General features: G+C 53.9%; 2 protein-coding genes across 2 annotated transcripts in view; one reads left to right on the top strand and one right to left on the bottom strand.

Annotated features, from left to right (window-relative positions):
• bbs1 (Bardet-Biedl syndrome 1) overlaps nt 1-12,386 on the bottom strand; it is a 41,588-nt gene extending 29,202 nt beyond the window's left edge. The window contains 4 exon segments of the mRNA XM_068021411.1: nt 1,496-1,768; nt 9,518-9,552; nt 10,379-10,455; nt 12,294-12,386. Coding sequence (XP_067877512.1) covers nt 1,496-1,768; nt 9,518-9,552; nt 10,379-10,455; nt 12,294-12,325 — 417 coding nt within the window. The 5' untranslated portion in view covers nt 12,326-12,386.
• Nucleotides 12,387-13,622: 1,236 nt separating this feature from the next.
• Nucleotides 13,623-18,445, top strand: part of LOC137355837 (E3 ubiquitin-protein ligase pellino homolog 1-like) — a 34,140-nt gene continuing 29,317 nt past the window's right edge. Inside the window, exon 1 of the mRNA XM_068021412.1 lies at nt 13,623-13,807. Within this exon, the coding sequence (XP_067877513.1) occupies nt 13,725-13,807 (83 nt within the window). The 5' untranslated portion in view covers nt 13,623-13,724. The remainder of the gene's footprint in view (nt 13,808-18,445) is intronic.

The raw sequence follows: 18,445 nt of genomic DNA, 5'->3' as shown, positions 1-18,445 counted from the left end.
TTTTCAACTATTTATCCAATTCCCCTTTTGAAAGTTACTATTGAATCTGCTTCCACTGCCCTTTCAGGCAGCGCGTTCCAGATCACAACAACTCACTGTGTAAAAAAAATTCTCCTCATCTCCCCCTCTGGTTCTTTTACCAATTCTCTTCAATCTGTGTCTCTCTGGTTACCGACCCTCCTGCCACTGGAAACAGTTTCTCCTTATTTACTCCAGCAAAACCCTTCCTGATTTTGAACGTCTCGATTAAATCTCCCCTTAACCTTCTCTGCTCTAAGGAGAACAATCCCAGCTTCTCCCAGTCTCTCCACATTAACTGAAGTCCCTCATCCCTGGGACCTTTCCAGTAAATCTCCTCCGCACCCTCTCCAAGGCCTTGACATCCTTCTGAAAGTGTGGGGTCCGGAATTGGACTCAATTCTCCAGCTAGGGGAGAACCCAGTTATACATTTAATGTAAAGCTGAGGTTCTCTAGTGCACATGATAATGTGGGGCCAGGATGTGAGGTACGGGGCGGGGGTGTATGGGTTCAACAGGTTTCAGGGGCAGATATTAAGCTTCCTTCAGACTTATTCCGAAAGAGGAAGAACTTGCATTACTATAGCACCTTTCACCACCTTATGTCACAAAGCACACACCTGTGGCTCAGTGGCAGCTCACGAACTGACACTGTCGGAGGGTCAGTACAGAGGGAGCGCAGCACTGTCGGAGGGTCAGTACTGAGGGAGTGCCGCACTGTCAGAGGGTCAGTACTGAGGGAGTGCCGCACTGTCAGAGGGTCAGTACTGAGGGAGTGCCGCACTGTCAGAGGGTCAGTACTGAGGGAGTGCCGCACTGTCAGAGGGTCAGTACTGAGGGAGTGCCGCACTGTCAGAGGGTCAGTACTGAGGGAGTGCCGCACTGTCAGAGGGTCAGTACTGAGGGAGTGCCGCACTGTCAGAGGGTCAGTACTGAGGGAGTGCCGCACTGTCAGAGGGTCAGTACTGAGGGAGTGCCGCACTGTCAGAGGGTCAGTACTGAGGGAGTGCCGCACTGTCAGAGGGTCAGTACTGAGGGAGTGCCGCACTGTCGGAGGGTCAATACTGAGGGAGCGCCGCACTGTCAGAGGGTCAGTACTGAGGGAGTGCCGCACTGTCGGAGGGTCAGTACTGAGGGAGTGCCGCACTGTCGGAGGGTCAGTACTGAGGGAGTGCCGCACTGTCGGAGGGTCAGTACTGAGGCAGTGCCGCACTGTCGGAGGGTCAGTACTGAGGGAGCGCAGCACTGTCGGAGGGTCAGTACTGAGGGAGTGCTGCACTGTCGGAGGGTCAGCACTGAGGGAGTGCTGCACTGTCGGAGGGTCAGTACTGAGGGAGTGCCGCACTGTCGGAGGGTCAGTACTGAGGGAGTGCTGCACTGTCGAAGGGTCAGCACTGAGGGAGTGCCGCACTGTCGGAGGGTCAGTACTGAGGGAGTGTCACACTGTCGGAGGGTCAATAATTTCAGCCGTCCTTACCTCCTTGACCTGGTTCCACACGTCCTGTTCCAGCGAGTTCACCTCTAGAGGGGGTAGAGTAAACTTGAAGTAGGGACGGAGGTTCTTGTAGATGTAGATATAGGGTCCAGACGCCACTGCCACTGCCGGGGTCCTGGGCTCGTTGGTGTCCATGAGGAAGGCGACCACTCCAGTTGGCACGTCAATCAGCGTGTTGTCAGACAGCATGTTGGTTCCCTTGTACACCTTCAGCTTCATGTTGTACAGGCCTGTGCCCAGATCGCCAACTATCAGCTGCACAAACAGAAAGGTACACTTAACACCCAATCAGCCCCTCGAGCCTGTTGCAGAAGAGTAGCAAGAGGCAACAGTGCAGAGGGAGCTTTACTCTGTATCTAACCCCCGTACTGTACCTGTCCTGGGAGTGTTTGATGGGGACAGTGTAGAGGGAGCTTTACTCTGTATCTAACCCCCGTACTGTACCTGTCCTGGGAGTGTTTGATGGGGACAGTGTAGAGGGAGCTTTACTCTGTATCTAACCCCGTTGTTTTTTTTTTCATGTTGAGGGGGCCTTTATTCCTCAGGCCCCCTTTATATACATATTTACATTTTTTTTAAAAATAACTTTATTAAAACCAGGTAAATCAACAAAAAACTCAAATTAAAATGCCATTTTCGGCGTCAATGATGCACTCCAGTCCCTGCGGTGCCCACCGGTCGCGGAAGGCCTCAAGCGTACCGGCGGACACCGCATGCTCCTTTTCCAGGGACACACGGGCGCGAACGTAACCGCGGAAGAGGGGCAGGCAATCGGGGAGGACGGACCCCCCGGCGGCCCGCAACCTGGACCTGTGAATTGCCACCTTGGCCAGGCCCAGGAGCAGACCGACGAGGAGATCCTCCTCCCGGCCCAAGCCCCTCCGCACCGGGTGCCCAAAGATCAGGAGCGTGGGACTGAAGTGCAGCCAGAACTTGAGGAGCAGCCCCTTCAGATACTCAAATAGGGGCTGCAACCTCGCACACTCCGTATAAACATGGAACACGGACTCGTCCAGGCCGCAGAAAGTACAGGCGGCCTGGGAGTCCGTGAACCTACTTAAAAGTCTATTGCACGGGACTGCTCTGTGCAGCACCCTCCAACCCAGGTCCCCGATGTAAAGGGGGAAAGACTCCCACGTAGAGAGACCTCCATCGGGGTTTCCCCTCGCCGCCAGATGGCAACGCGGACCGCCAGGGCGTGTCCGGCCGGCTGACGAGGGCGAGGGAGTGGAGAGTGTGCAGGAGCAGCCCGTACAGGAAACCCCTCTGCGCCGATTGGAATGGCACGGAGGGCATTTCCGAGAGGCGGCTCGGGTTGTGCGGGACCGGCTCCCGAGGAGGGTTTCGGGGCCTGGGTCCGATGAGCAGTTCCGGCCGAGCGGAGGTCAGCTCGGCCGGGATCGCCCCGCACTCCCGAGCCCCCTCGCCACCCGCAGTGAGGGTCGTCCCGGGGGTTTCGGCTACTCCTCCGCCCGCCGAACCGTCCCCGGAGTCAGCCGCCCGGACAGCCGAGGCGCTCTCCTCCGCCGGCGGGGGAGCGCCCTGACTGGAGGCGACCATGTTCCAGACTCGGAATAGATCCCGGTAAAAGACAGGCAACTCCCTCAGAGAGGCGCGGCTAACGGACTCCACCGGGAGCTGCGTGTCGTCTTGAAGGCAGTGACACTGGCGGAAAAAATACGTCGCCAGCGCACACCATCTGGGAGGACGCTCGACGTACAGGTATCTCTGCAGGGTCCGAAGACGGAGAGTCGCAGCCTGGGTGTGGACGCACACCAGCGACTGACCGCCCTCCTCGATCGGGAGACTCAGGACCGCGGCAGAGACCCAGTGTTTCCTCTTGCCCCAGAAGAAATCGACGAGTTTCTTCTGGATCTTGGTGGCAAATACAGGGGGCGGGGCCAAAGTGACCAACCGGTACCACAGCATGGAGGCCACCAGTTGGTTTATGACCAACGCTCGGCCCCTGTAGGAAAGCACTCGGAGCAGTCCTGTCCCGCGCCCCAGCCGAGCGGTGACTTTCGCCTCCAACTCCTGCCAGTTTGCCGGCCAGGCTTCCTCAGCGGGGCTAAGGTGGACTCCCAGATAGAGGAGGTGCGTGGTGCTCCACGCAAAAGGTGTCATCTCCTCCTGCAGGGAGTCCACCCGCCACTGACCAACCAGGAGTCCAGAACATTTCTCCCAATTGATCCTTGCGGAGGACGCGGCAGAAAAGGTCTGCTGGCAGTCGCGCATCCTCCGCAAGTCAACGGGATCTGTGATTGCGAGGAGCACGTCGTCGGCGTAAGCCGAGAGGACGACCCGCATGGCCGGCTCGCGCAGAGCCAATCCCGTCAACCTCCTGCGAAGCAGGCACAGGAAGGGCTCCACGCAGATGGTATACAATTGGCCGGACATGGGGCATCCTTGACGCACTCCTCTCCCAAAGCGAAGGGGCGCCATCAAAGACCCGTTAACTTTGACTAGACACTCTGCGGCGCCGTATAAAAGTCGGACCCGGGCCACAAAATGCGGCCCGAGTCCGAAAGCGCGCAGAGTCCCGAAAAGGTAATCGTGATCCACCCTGTCGAACGCCTTCTCCTGATCGAGGGAGAGAAAGGCGACCGACTGACCAGTCCTCTGGGAAAGACGGATCAGGTCCCGGACCAGGTGGATGTTGTCCTGGATGCACCAGCCTGGGACCGTGTAGGACTGGTCGGGGTGGATCATGTGGGCCAGCACGGAGCCCAGGCGGGTAGACATAGCCCGGGCAAAGATCTTATAATCCGTGCTGAGGAGAGAGACCGGACGCCAGTTTTTAAGCAGGCGTAGATCGCCCCTCTTCGGCAGCAGGACGATGACCGCCCTGCGCCACGAGAGGGGCATCTCCCCGGTCGCCAGGCTTTCCCCCAGGACCCGCGCGTAATCGTCCCCCAGGACGTCCCAGAACGCCCTGAGGAACTCCACGGTCAACCCATCCAGCCCTGGGGATTTGCCCCTTGAGAGCTGGTGGAGGGCGCCAGTCAGCTCCGTCAACGTGAGCGGAGCCTCCAATCCTTCGGCGCCCTCCGGGCTGACCTGCGGCAGGTCCTCCTACAAAACTCTGCGCGCATCCTCGCTGGACGGATCCGGAGAGAACAACGCACTGTAATAAGTACAGACCAGGAGGCCCATTCCCTCCGGATCCGTGATGGAGGATCCGTCGTCGGCCAGCAGCTCAACGAGCTGCTTACGGACCCCCCGCCATTTATCCAGCGAGTAGAAGAAGGGTGAGGCGCGGTCCAAATCTTCCAGGATCTGGATCCGCGACCTCACGTACGCGCCTCGGGACCCTATGAGCTGCAGGTCCCTCAGCGCGCCCTTCTTCTCTTTGTACGCCTGCCACAGGGCCGGGTCCGCGACGGCATGACCGAGGCGGGACTCCAAGTCGAGCACCTCCCTCTCAAGGCGCCCGATCTCGGCTTCCCGCCTCTTGGTCGACCCCTTCGCGTACTCCTGACAGAAGACGCGGATGTGAGTCTTGCCCACATCCCACCATAGCCTCAAGGAGGGGAAGCCCCCCTGCTTCCTTCTCCAGTCGGCCCAGAATCGACAGAACGAGTCCCGAAATCGCTCGTCCTCCAGCAGCCGGTTGTTAAAGTGCCAGTACGCGGACCCCGCCCACGTGCGGAGCGGAGTGAACTCCGCCCACACCAGGTGGTGGTCCGAGCACGGCACCAGCCGCATGGAGGCCGCCGAAACGCGGGAGACGTACGCCTGCGAAATGTGGAGGCGGTCGATTCGCGACCCCCCTCCTCCAGACCTCCACGTGAAGGCGCTGGAGTCGGGATGGAGATTCCGCCAGACGTCCACCAAGTTAAGGGAGCTGATCAGTCCCCTCAACTTCTCCACCGACGCCTGGCCGCGCTGGGGACCGGAGCAATGCCCCACCTCGAGGGTGCAGTTAAAATCCCCCCCGAGGATGATGCACTCGCCGCTATCGATGGAGCTCAAGAGAGCGGACACTTCTTCAAAGAAGCGCGCTTGCAACGCGCCGGGCCTGGGTGCGTACACGTTCACAAAGTGGAGCGGCACGCTACCCAGGCGAACGGCGAGGTGGAGCAAGCGGCCCGGCACTAGCTCCTTGACCCCCAAGATCTCCGGCTGAAAAGTCGGGGCCAACAAGATAGCCACCTCACTAGAAATAGGGGTGAGGTGACTCATGTAGACCCCACCCTGCCACTCCAGGAGCCAGGTGGCTTCGTCTCCCGGAACGGTGTGGGTTTCCTGCAGAAAGCTCACCGCGTATCTCCCTTCCCTGAGGACTGAGAGATTGTGAAATCTGCGGTGAGCCCCTCTGCTGCCGTTGATGTTGAGGCTGGCTATGGTTATCTTCATGTCAAAGGTACTTAAAACCCGTCACCAACAGCTCACTGTGAGGAGGGAGTGGAAGTGCACCTGGCCTTCCACTCCCCCAGCAACCCATTGAGGAACACATTAAAACGGCGCCTCTCAACCAGTTTCACGCCCGCACGCTTGCCCGTTATCTTCAGGGCAGCACGGAGGGACTGGATGATCAGCGCCAGATTCGACCAGCGGTCGAGGGCCAGCTGAACTTTATTGCGGCAGCCCCTGCAAACCGCGAGGAAATCCCGGAGTTCCGCCGTGGGGATGAGAGGAGATTCGGTGGGAGGCACGAGGGATTCCACCACCTCACTGGCGATGGAATCAAGATCATCCTCCGTGCCCCCCACCAAATCCCCATCCTCCTCCGGGTCGTCACCGCCAGCGGCCGACACATCCACCACACACTGTGGGGCGGACGTCCCGGCCGCGCCAGCTGTTCCTGCCTCCGTCGCGATCCCACCCCCAGGATCGATGGCGGAGGAGTCCTCTCTGGGTTCTACTGTGAAACTGGAGCCTGTGGGCGCCAGTAGTTCAGGACCCCCCTCCACCTCCGTCCCCAGGCCAATGAGTGGTCCAGGGGAGACAGAAGTTCCCGACTCCGGAAATCCAGCCGGAGCCAAGACCGGAGGCGGCGAGAGGAGGCCATCTCCCGCTCCGCCAGCACTCACAGGCCCAGCAGATGGGGCAGCATTCTCGGTTATAACCGGGTCAGGTGTCTCCAAATTTGGTGGTGGACTCCGGCTGGGAGGGCAGACCCTCTGGGGCCTCACCTTCCCATTCACTCAGGGCAGCCGACCCAGTAGCAGTGGCAGAATGGGCGGCGTCCACAGGCTGCTCCACCACAAGCAGGGCCCCACTTACTCCTTCAGGAGGGGCTTCAAGTACCGGGGCCTTCCCCTCCCCTCCATCCTGAGGAATAGGGTGCTCCTGCCTGGACTTTGTAGCCTTGGTGGTGGCGGTAGGGGAAACCTGGGGACCCGAAACAGGAGACAGCTCCCCTCCAACAGATGGGCCCTGCGCCTCAGGGCCCCTCGTTACCTCTGTGGAGGGGTGCCTTCTCCTCTTTTTCGCACTAGGGTGCAGAGGCTCAGAGACCTCCATGTCATCAGAGGCCTCTGCACCCTCCTTTTCTTTGGTCACCCTGGGCCTGAGCCCAGCCCTGGGACAGGTGGATTCCGTGAGAACGGGCTTTGGGCTGAGCTCAGGCTCGGGTTGTTTCAATGTGTCCAGGGGACGCGCCTCTTGATGTTTCTTTTGCCTCCGCGTCTTCCTTCCACTCGGACGGGCACTCCCCTCCCCGCTGGAGGCTGTGAAAACCACAGCCTCCGGAACCGACTGAGCGGTGTCTGTTGGATGTGTGGGGGGAGTGGGAGGACCCTGGGGCGCCGAGGTGGAGCTGGCGGCCGGGAGGTTGGGGCAGTTCTTACGAACATGCCCCACCCCCTTGCAGACGTGGCACCGCGCCCCGTCCGAGGTCCAAAAGACGCGGTAGGCCGTCCCCTGGAACTCCACATTAAATTGGCCATCCTCCTCCTCCTCCCGCGCCAGCTGCATAAATAACTGGCGGCGGAAGGAGTAGACATGTTGGAGGCTGTGCTCCCGAAGACCAAGCCGGACTGGGGTGATCCCCGACCTCACCTCCCCCATGTGGTGCAGGTGGGGAAGGAGGAGCTCACTGGGAATAAAGGGCGGGACGTTTGATAACATTAACCGCTGCGCAGTGGCCCCTAGAGGGTCCACCGGCAGGAAAGTCCCACCCACAGTGGGCCCTTTACTCAGGGCCAGGGACACCGCCCGCTCGGTCTTCAGGAAGAACACAGCCTTCCCGTACATTTTTGAGGCTGCCACAATGGCCGAGGGGCCGACAACCTCGGCCATTGCCTTTACACAGGCCTCTATAGACATATTGGGGTGGGGATAACTCTTTACCCCATGGCTCGAAGTAATTAATTTAAAAGGTGACGGGGTCACACGGGCGGCCACAGAGGCTACAGCCGCATAGGTATGAGAAGGCCCAGCCACCGGTGATGATGGGCTTGCCATGGCTCAAGAGCCAAACCCACCCCCAATTTGCAGGTAAGCAAACAAACAAACAAACCAACTAGGAGGTTTGGGGAGAGGCTGAGGGTATCCAGGAAAGGGGAAAGACAGGCTGCAAGCGATGACTTTGCTTTTTTTCCCCTTAAAGGGTGGTACTCAGAGCACTGTAAACACTTCTGGTCTTCCGGTCTTCTGGTTGTGGGAGGGGTCTTCACCTGGGTCAGCCGAAAGCTGCCCAGGCTCTAGTTCGATCCTTATGTCTCTATTAGCCAGGCAGCTTCAGCTGACTCAGGCTGGGCAATTGGGGTGGGGAGGGAGCTTCCCTGCAACTTTAGTGCAACTGCACAGCTCCCTACAGAATTGTGTAGCCCCCACCCCTTGTTCTTCTGGCCTCTTTCACCTCCCACAACAGTCCAAACGAAATGAAAGTTTGGTGCTCGACACCCACCTCGAAATACAGCCTTTTTCAAAGTCTTTCCTCCTCTGCAGCAAAAGTTGTTGAAAGGTTTTTGCAGTTCCCTCCTCAGCTCTCCCTCTCCAGCAGCACCTCCAGCAACTGACTGCAGCACTGTCAGATGCACCTCGTTGAGGCACTCAGCACTCAGTATTCCCAATCAGAGAGGAGCCAATCCCCGTGCTGTACCTGTCCTGGGAGTGTTTGATGGGGACAGTGTAGAGGGAGCTTTACTCTGTATCTAACCCCCGTTTTTTTTTCTCATTTTTTTTAGGTGGCCTTGATACCCCAGGCCCCTTTTATATAATCTATGTTGAGGGGGCCTTTATTCCTCAGGCCCCAAATATCTAACCCCCGTGCTGTACCTGTCCTGGGAGTGTTTGTTGAGGACAGTGTAGAGGGAGCTTTACTCTGTATCTAACCCCCGTGCTGTACCCGTTCTGGGAGTGTATGATGGGGACAGTGTAGAGGGAGCTTTACTCTGTATCTAACCCCCGTACTGTACCTGTCCTGGGAGTGTTTGATGGCGACAGTGTAGAGGGAGCTTTACTCTGTATCTAATCCCGTGCTGTACCTGTCCTGGGAGTGTTGGCTGTGACAGTGTACAGGGAGCTTTACTCTGTATCTAATCCCGTGCTGTACCTGTCCTGGGAGTGTTTGATGTGACAGTGTAGAGGGAGCTTTACTCTGTATCTAACCCGTGAACTTCAGGTTCTAGAAAATACTACATATCACAACGTGAACATTCCTCACTGGAATAAACATATATTCAGAGACAGAAAGATCCAAACAGGAGTCCTTTAACTGTTTGGTAACAAGTGCCTAAAGAAGGGGAAGAGACTGTTGGAGCAGCTGTTACTTCACAGACAGTGTCCAGACTCAAACTGAGGTGATGTCAGGAAGCACGTCTTCACACAAAGAAGAGTGGAAATCTGGAAAACTCTCCTCCCTAAAAAAAGGTGTTGAGGCGGAGGGGGGGGGGGGGGGGTTGGGCGTCAATTAAAAATTTCAAAGTGAGGTTGATTGATTTGTGATGGGTAAGGGGATTTAAATTAAAAGTGTCGGGGGAGACAGCGGAAGAGATTAACACAATTTGAGAACCATTACATGAGTTGGAGAGGTTTTCATCTGAATGTTCCCATTACCTTATTCTCACCATCTCCCTGAAGGTCTGCCAGAGCTGTGAAGAGAAGGGGGAACACGTTACTGTGTTACCAGGGGGTTTACATCACAATTAAATACTGTTAAGAAATGCTTGTATGCAACCACAAAGGTCAGTACCCGGGGGGGGGGGGGGGGGGGGGGAAAGAGAGGTTTTGATCTAAAATGTTGTCATTTTTAATTCTTCCTAATAAGTTTTCCATGGCTTTACTCCCAGTTATTTGCTGAGTATGTTTTTTTAATATAGGTACAAGATGGAGGAGAGACGTCAGAAACTGAGCCACCCAATGGCCAAAGTGTGTAACCGCACTGTGACAGTTTACATAGCACATTACAATGGGAAATGTTGACAAATTCTCTTGTCCATCCCCCGATTCCCATCGCTCCACCATTGGCGGCCGTGCCTTCAACTGCCTGGGGCCCTAAGCTTTGGAATTCCCTCCCTCAACCTCTCCGCCTCTCTCTCTCCTCCTTTAAGACACTCCTTAAAACCGACCTCTTTGACCGAGCTTTTGGTCACCTGTCCTTAATATCTTCTTATGTGGCTCGGGGTCAAATTCTGTCTGATTTACACTCCTTGAGAAGGGATGCACAAGAGGCCAGAATTAGATCTCGGAGGGTCGTTGATTCGAGAGATCGGGAGGGGAGGGGGGGGTGCTCGAGGAGGCCATGGAGGGATTTGAACACAAGGATGAGAATTTTAAAATCGAGGTGTCACCAGACCAGGAGCCAGTGTAGGTCAGCGAGCACAGGGCGGGTGATGGGCGAACGGGACTCGGTTCGAGTTTTGGATACAGGGGCAGCAAGTGCTACTTTTGAGTCGTGCAATCAGACAGTGTACCTACCCACATTGGAGGTGAAGGTGTAGAGGTTAGCTACAGGGTCATAATGAGCATCCAACCACTTCGCATTGGCTTCACTGCTGGGAATAAAGCGAGATTGTCATCTGGCCATCAACTGTTAAATATATTAACATAAATTAAATACTGTACCATAAATACAGCCCCCCTCTCCCCCACCAACTGAAATCATGAGCTAAATCCTTCCCAAGCCAACTGAACTCAACAGAGACCCAGGCACCCCCAAGCCCCCGATTTCTGGTCATTTACAGTGTTTAAATACTGGGTGGAGTACGTGGCACAACCCCTTAACTTGAAACGAAAAGTGTCATCAAAACATAAGATGTAAGAGTAGGCCATTCGGCCCCTCGAGCCTGCTCCACCATTCAATAAGATCCACGGCCTTAACCACTTTCATGCCGGTTCCCCATAACCCATAATCAAAAATCTGTGTAGCTCAGCTTTGAATATATTCAATGACCCAGCCTCCACTGCTCACTGGGAAAGAGAATTCCAAACACTAATGATCCTCTGAAAGAATAAATTCCTCCTCATCTCCATCTTAAATGCAAGACTCCTTCATTTGAAACTGTGCCTCCGAGTTCTTCATTCCCCCACGAAGGGAAACGTCCTCTTGGAATCTACCCTGTCAAGCCCCCTCAGAATCTTATATGTTTCAATAAAATCACCTCTCATTCTTCTAAACTCCAGTGAGTATAGGCCCAACCTGCTCAACCTTCCCTCATCAGACAAAATCCTCATCCCAGGAATCAGCCTAATGAACCTTCTCTGAACTGCTTCCAATGCAAGTATATCCCTCCTTAAGTAAGGACACCAAAACTGCACTCTAGATGCGGTCTCACCAATGCCCTGCACAGTTGTAGCAAGACTTCTCTACTTTTATATTCCATCCCCCTTGCCTTCCTAATTACTTGCTGTACCTGCGAGCTGACTCTTTTATGTCTCCCTGTAACTAACCTACTGCTTCTCTCATTAATCGTGACTCTCCTCTCTGTTTGTGTTCCGCTTTCTCTCCTCTCTTTCAAGCTGTCACACACTTTTGCTCAGGCATTTGTCTGTCTCCAGTTCCACTTTTTAGCCCACCCCATCTGTGTGCCTTGTTCACTGCCTGTCTTCCCTGCCCATCTCCGTCACCCTCAGCCCCTCTCTCTATGGGTTGAAGGTAGGAGGACACACAGGGGTGACAGGTGATGCAGGGAAGGGGGGGTTTGGCGAGAGGCCAAGAGGAGGCGAGAGGTCATGGGGAATGAGAGGTCATGGGAGAGGCGAGAGGTCAAGGGAGAGTGAGCAAGAGGTCAAGGGAGAGTGAGCAAGAGACCAAGAGGGGTATAAGTGGTCGGGGGGGGGGGGGGAAAGGGCAGGAGAGACCAAGTGGAAGAAAAAAGGTCAAGGGAGGGGCAAGAGGACTGAAGGGGCGGGGGGGGGGGTGAAGACATCAAGGAAGTGTGGTCAAGGGAGGAGAGGTCAAGCAGTCAAGGAAGGTGGGGAAGTGGCCAAGGGAGGGGGGTGAGCGGTCAAGGGAAGGGGGGTGAGCGGTCAAGGGAAGGGGGGTGAGCGGTCAAGGGAGGGGTGAACAAACGGTCAAGAGGGAAAAAAGAGGTCATGGTGAGGTGAGCGGTCAAGGGAGGGGTCAGAGGTGAAGGAGTCAGAGATCAAGGGAGGAAAAGAGTCCCCTGTTGAAAAGCAGACCGTGTGGATGTTGGGACGTCCTTTTCAAGGCAGGTCAGAGGGTGAAGGGGACTGGGGCCGGGAGCGACAGAAACGAGCAGCTCTTGCGCTGCTAGGCCTCAGGCTGTCTGACTGCGGCTCCCCCTCGGCCTGGCCCGCTTTCCCGCCGCCTCCCTCTCTCTCTCTCTCTCTGCTCATCCGGCATTCGCTGCTCCGGTCGCCCCTCACTCACTTCTCACTCCCGTCCGGCCCGCTCGAGCCCATAATCCGCGCCTCCCTCCCTGTGTAGGCCCCGTTTCCACGGCAACCGGCTTCCGGTCCCGCATTCCCAGTCTACCCCCCCAACCCCCGCGCGCCCGAACAAAGGTTCCGGCCTGGCTCAGGAAAGTTCCGGGTTCCTGTCACCTAAATAATTGGCAAAAAAATATATATCCTCAAGGAATTGTTGTTCCAACATCCAAACTTCCAGCTGTCACTCATTGTGCTTTAAAATATAAACGTTGGCAAGTATAAACTCAAAATAAGTTTCCAGCTCAATATCATTCTTGCTGATGCCAAATCCTCCAGCAGAGGAGGAGGCCATTCAGTCCATCGTGCCTGTTCTGGCTCTTTGAAATATCTATCCAATTAACAACCCCTGCTCTTTCCCCCATAGCCCTGCAAATGTCTCCCTTTCAAGTATTTATCCAATTCCCCTTTTGCCTTTAAGCGTTCCAGATCACAACAACCCACGTGTTTTATTTCCAAACCTTTGACTCATTTGTTTCAAGAGGCCATGGGGCATTAACTGGGGAAGGGATAGATATAGGCTGGAATTGTGGCTGGAATTGTGTTAGGAGGCGTACGCTTTAGCGCGTAACTCTGTGAATAAGCGCCCGTACAAGTGTGCAAACATTGCGATAGGGGCAGGTCCAACCACTAGCCTCTCTGTCCGAGTTCATTAAAGAAGGATTTCCCATTCCTCCGGCGGCCTCTCGCTCATCCCACTTTCCTCTCAGGATGCCCCACAGTGCCAACTTTTTTTTGTTAAAACTGTCATCACTGTTGTGATGCAGGAAACACGGCAGCCAATTTGCGCACAGCAAGATCCCACACAAACAGCGATGTGTTAATGACGCCCCCCCCCCCCCGCAAGGTCATCTGTTTTTGTGATGTTGACTGAGGGATAAATACTGGACGCAGGACACCGGGGAGAACTCCCCACCCCGGCTCTTCTTCCAGTTACCTCACAACAGAGACTGCGCTGGCTGGGAATCGCTTCCGGTCGGGAAAGGCGCGAATGCAAGTCTCGGAAAGCTCTTTCGGAGAGCCAGTACCGGCCCCGACGGGCAGAATGGTCTTCCTCGCTGTGCATCCTCACTCCTGTGAACTTGGCACAGAAACAGCCGGCTTGGCAGTAATGTCAAGGGTGCCTCATTAAGAATGCAGCCACATCACAAAGGCGATGTGGGTGGGTGGGTGGGTGGGGGAGGGGAATGTGGAAGACTGACAGCCGGGGCCGGCCAATGGGAAGGCAGAGGGGGTGGAGGCGGGGATAGGGCCGGCAGAGGCTGTCAGTCAAGGTGTCTGGGTATCCAGGGAGGTGGCAGCTGATGCTATAGCAATTGCAAGGCAGGGAGTGAGACAATGAACAATCTCCAGCGACACAGGACTGCTGAAAGAGATGGGACTGAAATCAGAGGCACTCGGGAACCAGACAAATAACCATCCTGGGAGCAGCCAAACAGCCTGCAGTGACAGCACAGGGTACAGCTTTCATCTCCATTTCACCTATATAGAAAAATTTATTTCCCAGTAAATAGTTACCCATTACAGAATTGCATGGTGTGTTTTTAAATCATTGATAGGATAAATATTTCAGATCCATGGCATGTTCTTGTGGGTTTTTTTTTAAAAACAATTGCATTTAAATGCTAACAGCATCCAGTTCCGTTCTCTACCCCGATCCTCACAGTATCTTCTGTTTGTAAATATAGGACGGAGGTGGCACTGCTTTCATACAATATATATTTAAAAGTGCTGGAGGTCTGAGCGTGAGGGAGAAATAGATTGGGGTGAAAATGCAAGCCAGTGAAGAAACTGCATTTTAATAATTTATTTCTATGTGTGTGTCAGTGTGGGTTTCCATATAATGTGTTTATTTCCCCTGTGTGTTTGTCCTCTGGGACGTGTAGTTTTAAAAATTGATGGAAGTAGCCAGATGTGAGTGAATTGATGTTGTTTAACAGGGTGTCGAAGTGGTAAATCATCTCTCCAGTAATTACGCAGTGGGTAGCTTTCTGAAATAGCGCAGTAACCTGTGTGTTAATGGCTTCTAGTCTTTTCTGTTATTACCCCCACTGCAGCCTCCTTTCACAGGCCAGGAGCCTTGTACTTAGTCCCTTCTCCCAATCGACTGCAATCCGGTGCAGTGACAACTCGATTTCCCCACCCTGTCTTCTGAAGGGATGAGCGAGGGGCCAGCAGCCTCCAGGTTGCAAAACCTTCCAGATTTATTTCACAATGGATCCCTGACTTCATTCAGAGGGGATTGTCAGGCCGCCTTTTCAACTCCCGCCTCCAAAATTAGCCCCCGCACCTCCTCCAGTTCTAAAAATCCCGATTGGATTGCAGCTGTCAGTGTCATGTGTGATTACTGAACCACGCCGGCCTGTTAACACCCTGTCTGCAGTGGGTTAGTGACTGTGCGAGAGCTGATGGAGATTGTTAACCTTTCGATCCACTGGCGAAGGAGGAGGGGGAGTAAAAAATAAAAAATCATCCCAGTTTCCCCACTCCCCAGATCACTGTCCACTGACAATCGAAACTCATTGGGATTAAAGGAACAGTGACTGCATGGATAAAAAATTGGTAAAGGGACAGTAAGCAGAGAGTAGCAGTGAATGGTTGTTTTTCCAGACTGCAGGGTCTGGACTGGGAGCACTGCTTTTTTTTGATAAATATGAACTACCTGGACTTGGGGTTTACAGGAAATAATTTCACAGTTTGCAGAAGACATGGAACTGGGAAATGTAGTAAACAGTGAGAAGGATAGAAACAGGCTTTAGGTGAACAGAGACAGGCTGGTTAAATGGGCAGACTCACGGCAGATACAGTTTAACACAGAGAAGTGTGAAGTGCTTCATTTTGGTAGGAAGAATGAGGAGGGACAATATAAACGGTACAATTTTAAAGAGGGTGCAGGGACAGAGAGACCTGGGGGAGGATGTACACAAATCTGTGAAGGTGAGGGGACAAGCTGAGAGGACTTAAAAAAAACACCCAGATTCCTGGGATTTATAATTAGAGGCACAGAGTACAAAAACAAGGAAGTTATGTTAAACCTTTATAAATCACTGGGTTCTCCCCCAGCTGGAGAATTGTGTCCAATTCCGGACCCCGCACTTTCAGAAGGATGTCAAGGCCTTGGAGAGGGTGCGGAGGAGATTTACTGGAAAGGTCCCAGGGATGAGGGACTTCAGTTAATGTTGAGAGACTGGGAGAAGCTGGGATTGTTCTCCTTAGAGCAGAGAAGGTTAAGGGAGAGATTTAATCGAGGTGTTCAAAATCAGGAAGGGTTTTGATGGAGTAAATAAGGAGAAACTGTTTCCAGTGGCAGGAGGGTCGCTAACCAGAGACACACAGATTTAGGGTGATTGGCAAAAATCCAGAAGTAATCTCTTTAAGATTTTCTGTTAATTCTCCACGAATGTGTGGAAACATTGGTCAGAATTTAAACAGAGAAAGACAGGATGTCACCAGCAACGGGCTGGGACAGGGAATGTAGCGGGATTAATATCAGTAGAGATACAGTCAGTAACACAGGGCGCCGGGGGGAGAGGGGTTACTGAGAGACAGTGTGAGAGTGCTGGAAAAACATCAGTAGAGATACAGTCAGTAACACAGGGCACTGGGGAGACAGGTGTTACTGAGTGACAGTGTGAGGGAGCTGGATTAACATCAGTAGAGATACAGTCAGTAACACAGGGCGCTGGGGGGAGAGGGGTTACTGAGTGACAGTGTGAGGGATCTGGATTAATATCAGTAGAGATAGTCAGTAACACAGGGTGCTGGGGGGAGAGGGGTTACTGAGTGACAGTGTGAGGGAGCTGGATTAATATCAGTAGAGATACAGTCAGTAACACAGGGTGCTGGGGGGGAGAGGGGTTACTGAGTGACAGTGTGAGGGAGCTGGATTAACATCAGTAGAGATACAGTCAGTAACACAGGGCGCCTGGGGGAGAGGGGTTACTGAGTGACAGTGTGAGGGAGCTGGATTAATATCAGTAGAGATACAGTCAGTAACACAGGGTGCTGGGGGGGAGAGGGGTTACTGAGTGACAGTGTGAGGGAGCTGGATTAACATCAGTAGAGATACAGTCAGTAACACAGGGCGCCGGGGGGAGAGGGGTTACTGAGTGACAGTGTGAGGGAGCTGGATTAACATCAGTAGAGATACAGTCAGTAACACAGGGTGCTGGGGGGAGAGGGGTGACTGAGTGACAGTGTGAGGGAGCTGGATTAATATCAGTAGAGATACAGTCAGTAACACAGGGCGCCGGGGGGAGAGGGGTTACTGAGTGACAGTGTGAGGGAGCTGGATTAACATCAGTAGAGATACAGTCAGTAACACAGGGTGCTGGGGGGAGAGGGGTTACTGAGTGACAGTGTGAGGGAGCTGGATTAATATCAGTAGAGATACAGTCAGTAACACAGGGCGCTGGGGGAGAGAGGGGTTACTGAGTGACAGTGTGAGGGAGCTGGATTAACATCAGTAGAGATACAGTCAGTAACACAGGGCGCTGGGGGGGAGAGGGGTTACTGAGTGAGTGTGAGGGAGCTGGATTAACATCAGTAGAGATACAGTCAGTAACACTGTGCTCGGGGAGAGGGGTTACTGAGTGACAGTGTGAGAGAGCTGGATTAATATCAGTAGAGATACAGTCAGTAACACAGGGCGCTGGGGGAGAGAGGGGTTACTGAGTGACACTGTGAGGGAGTGACCTATCCGTTTTAAGATTTCCTATTCTGTCCGAGATGAGATCACTATTAGAATATTTATTGTAATACTGGCTGATTTTGCAGCCTAATCCACAGGAATGTAGACTGATGCTGTATTACTCAATTGCAGTTACTGTGCACAGTTCCAATCTCCGTATCCCACACTTGCAGTTACTGTGCACAGTTCCAATCTCCGTATCCCACACTTGCAGTTACTGTGCACAGTTCCCGTCTCCGTATCCCACACTTGCAGTTACTGTGCACAGTTCCTGTCTCCATATCCCACACTTGCAGTTACTGTGCACAGTTCCTGTCTCCATATCCCACACTTGCAGTTACTGTGCACAGTTCCTATCTCCATATCCCACACTTGCAGTTACTGTGCACAGTTCCTGTCTCCATATCCCACACTTGCAGTAACTGTGCACAGTTCCCGTCTCCATATCCCACACTTGCAGTTACTGTGCACAGTTCCTGTCTCCATATCCCACACTTGCAGTTACTGTGCACAGTTCCTGTCTCCATATCCCACACTTGCAGTAACTGTGCACAGTTCCCGTCTCCATATCCCACACTTGCAGTTACTGTGCACAGTTCCTGTCTCCATATCCCACACTTGCAGTAACTGTGCACAGTTCCCGTCTCCATATCCCACACTTGCAATTACTGTGCACAGTTCCCGTCTCCATATCCCACACTTGCAGTTACTGTGCACAGTTCCCGTCTCCATATCCCACACTTGCAGTTACTGTGCACAGTTCCCGTCGCCATATCCCACACTTGCAGTTACTGTGCACAGTTCCTGTTTCCATATCCCACACTTGCAGTTACTGTGCACAGTTCCCGTCTCCATATCCCACACTTGCAGTTACTGTGCACAGTTCCCGTCGCCATATCCCACACTTGCAGTTACTGTGCACAGTTCCTGTTACCATATCCCACACTTGCAGTTACTGTGCACAGTTCCCGTCTCCATATCCCACACTTGCAGTAACTGTGCACAGTTCCCGTCTCCATATCCCACACTTGCAGTTACTGTGCACAGTTCCCGCCTCCATATCCCACACTTGCAGTTACTGTGCACAGTTCCAATCTCCATATCCCCCAGGGTGCTGGGGGGAGAGGGGTTACTGAGTGACAGTGTGAGGGAGCTGGATTAATATCAGTAGAGATACAGTCAGTAACACAGGGCGCTGGGGGAGAGAGGGGTTACTGAGTGACAGTGTGAGGGAGCTGGATTAACATCAGTAGAGATACAGTCAGTAACACAGGGCGCCGGGGGGAGAGGGGTGACTGAGTGACAGTGTGAGGGAGCTGGATTAACATCAGTAGAGATACAGTCAGTAACACAGGGTGCTGGGGGGAGAGGGGTTACTGAGTGACAGTGTGAGGGAGCTGGATTAA

Source organism: Heterodontus francisci, chromosome 44 (genome assembly GCF_036365525.1).
Source record: "Heterodontus francisci isolate sHetFra1 chromosome 44, sHetFra1.hap1, whole genome shotgun sequence".
Classification (NCBI taxonomy): domain Eukaryota; kingdom Metazoa; phylum Chordata; class Chondrichthyes; order Heterodontiformes; family Heterodontidae; genus Heterodontus; species Heterodontus francisci.
This window is presented reverse-complemented; position numbering and strand designations above follow the sequence as displayed.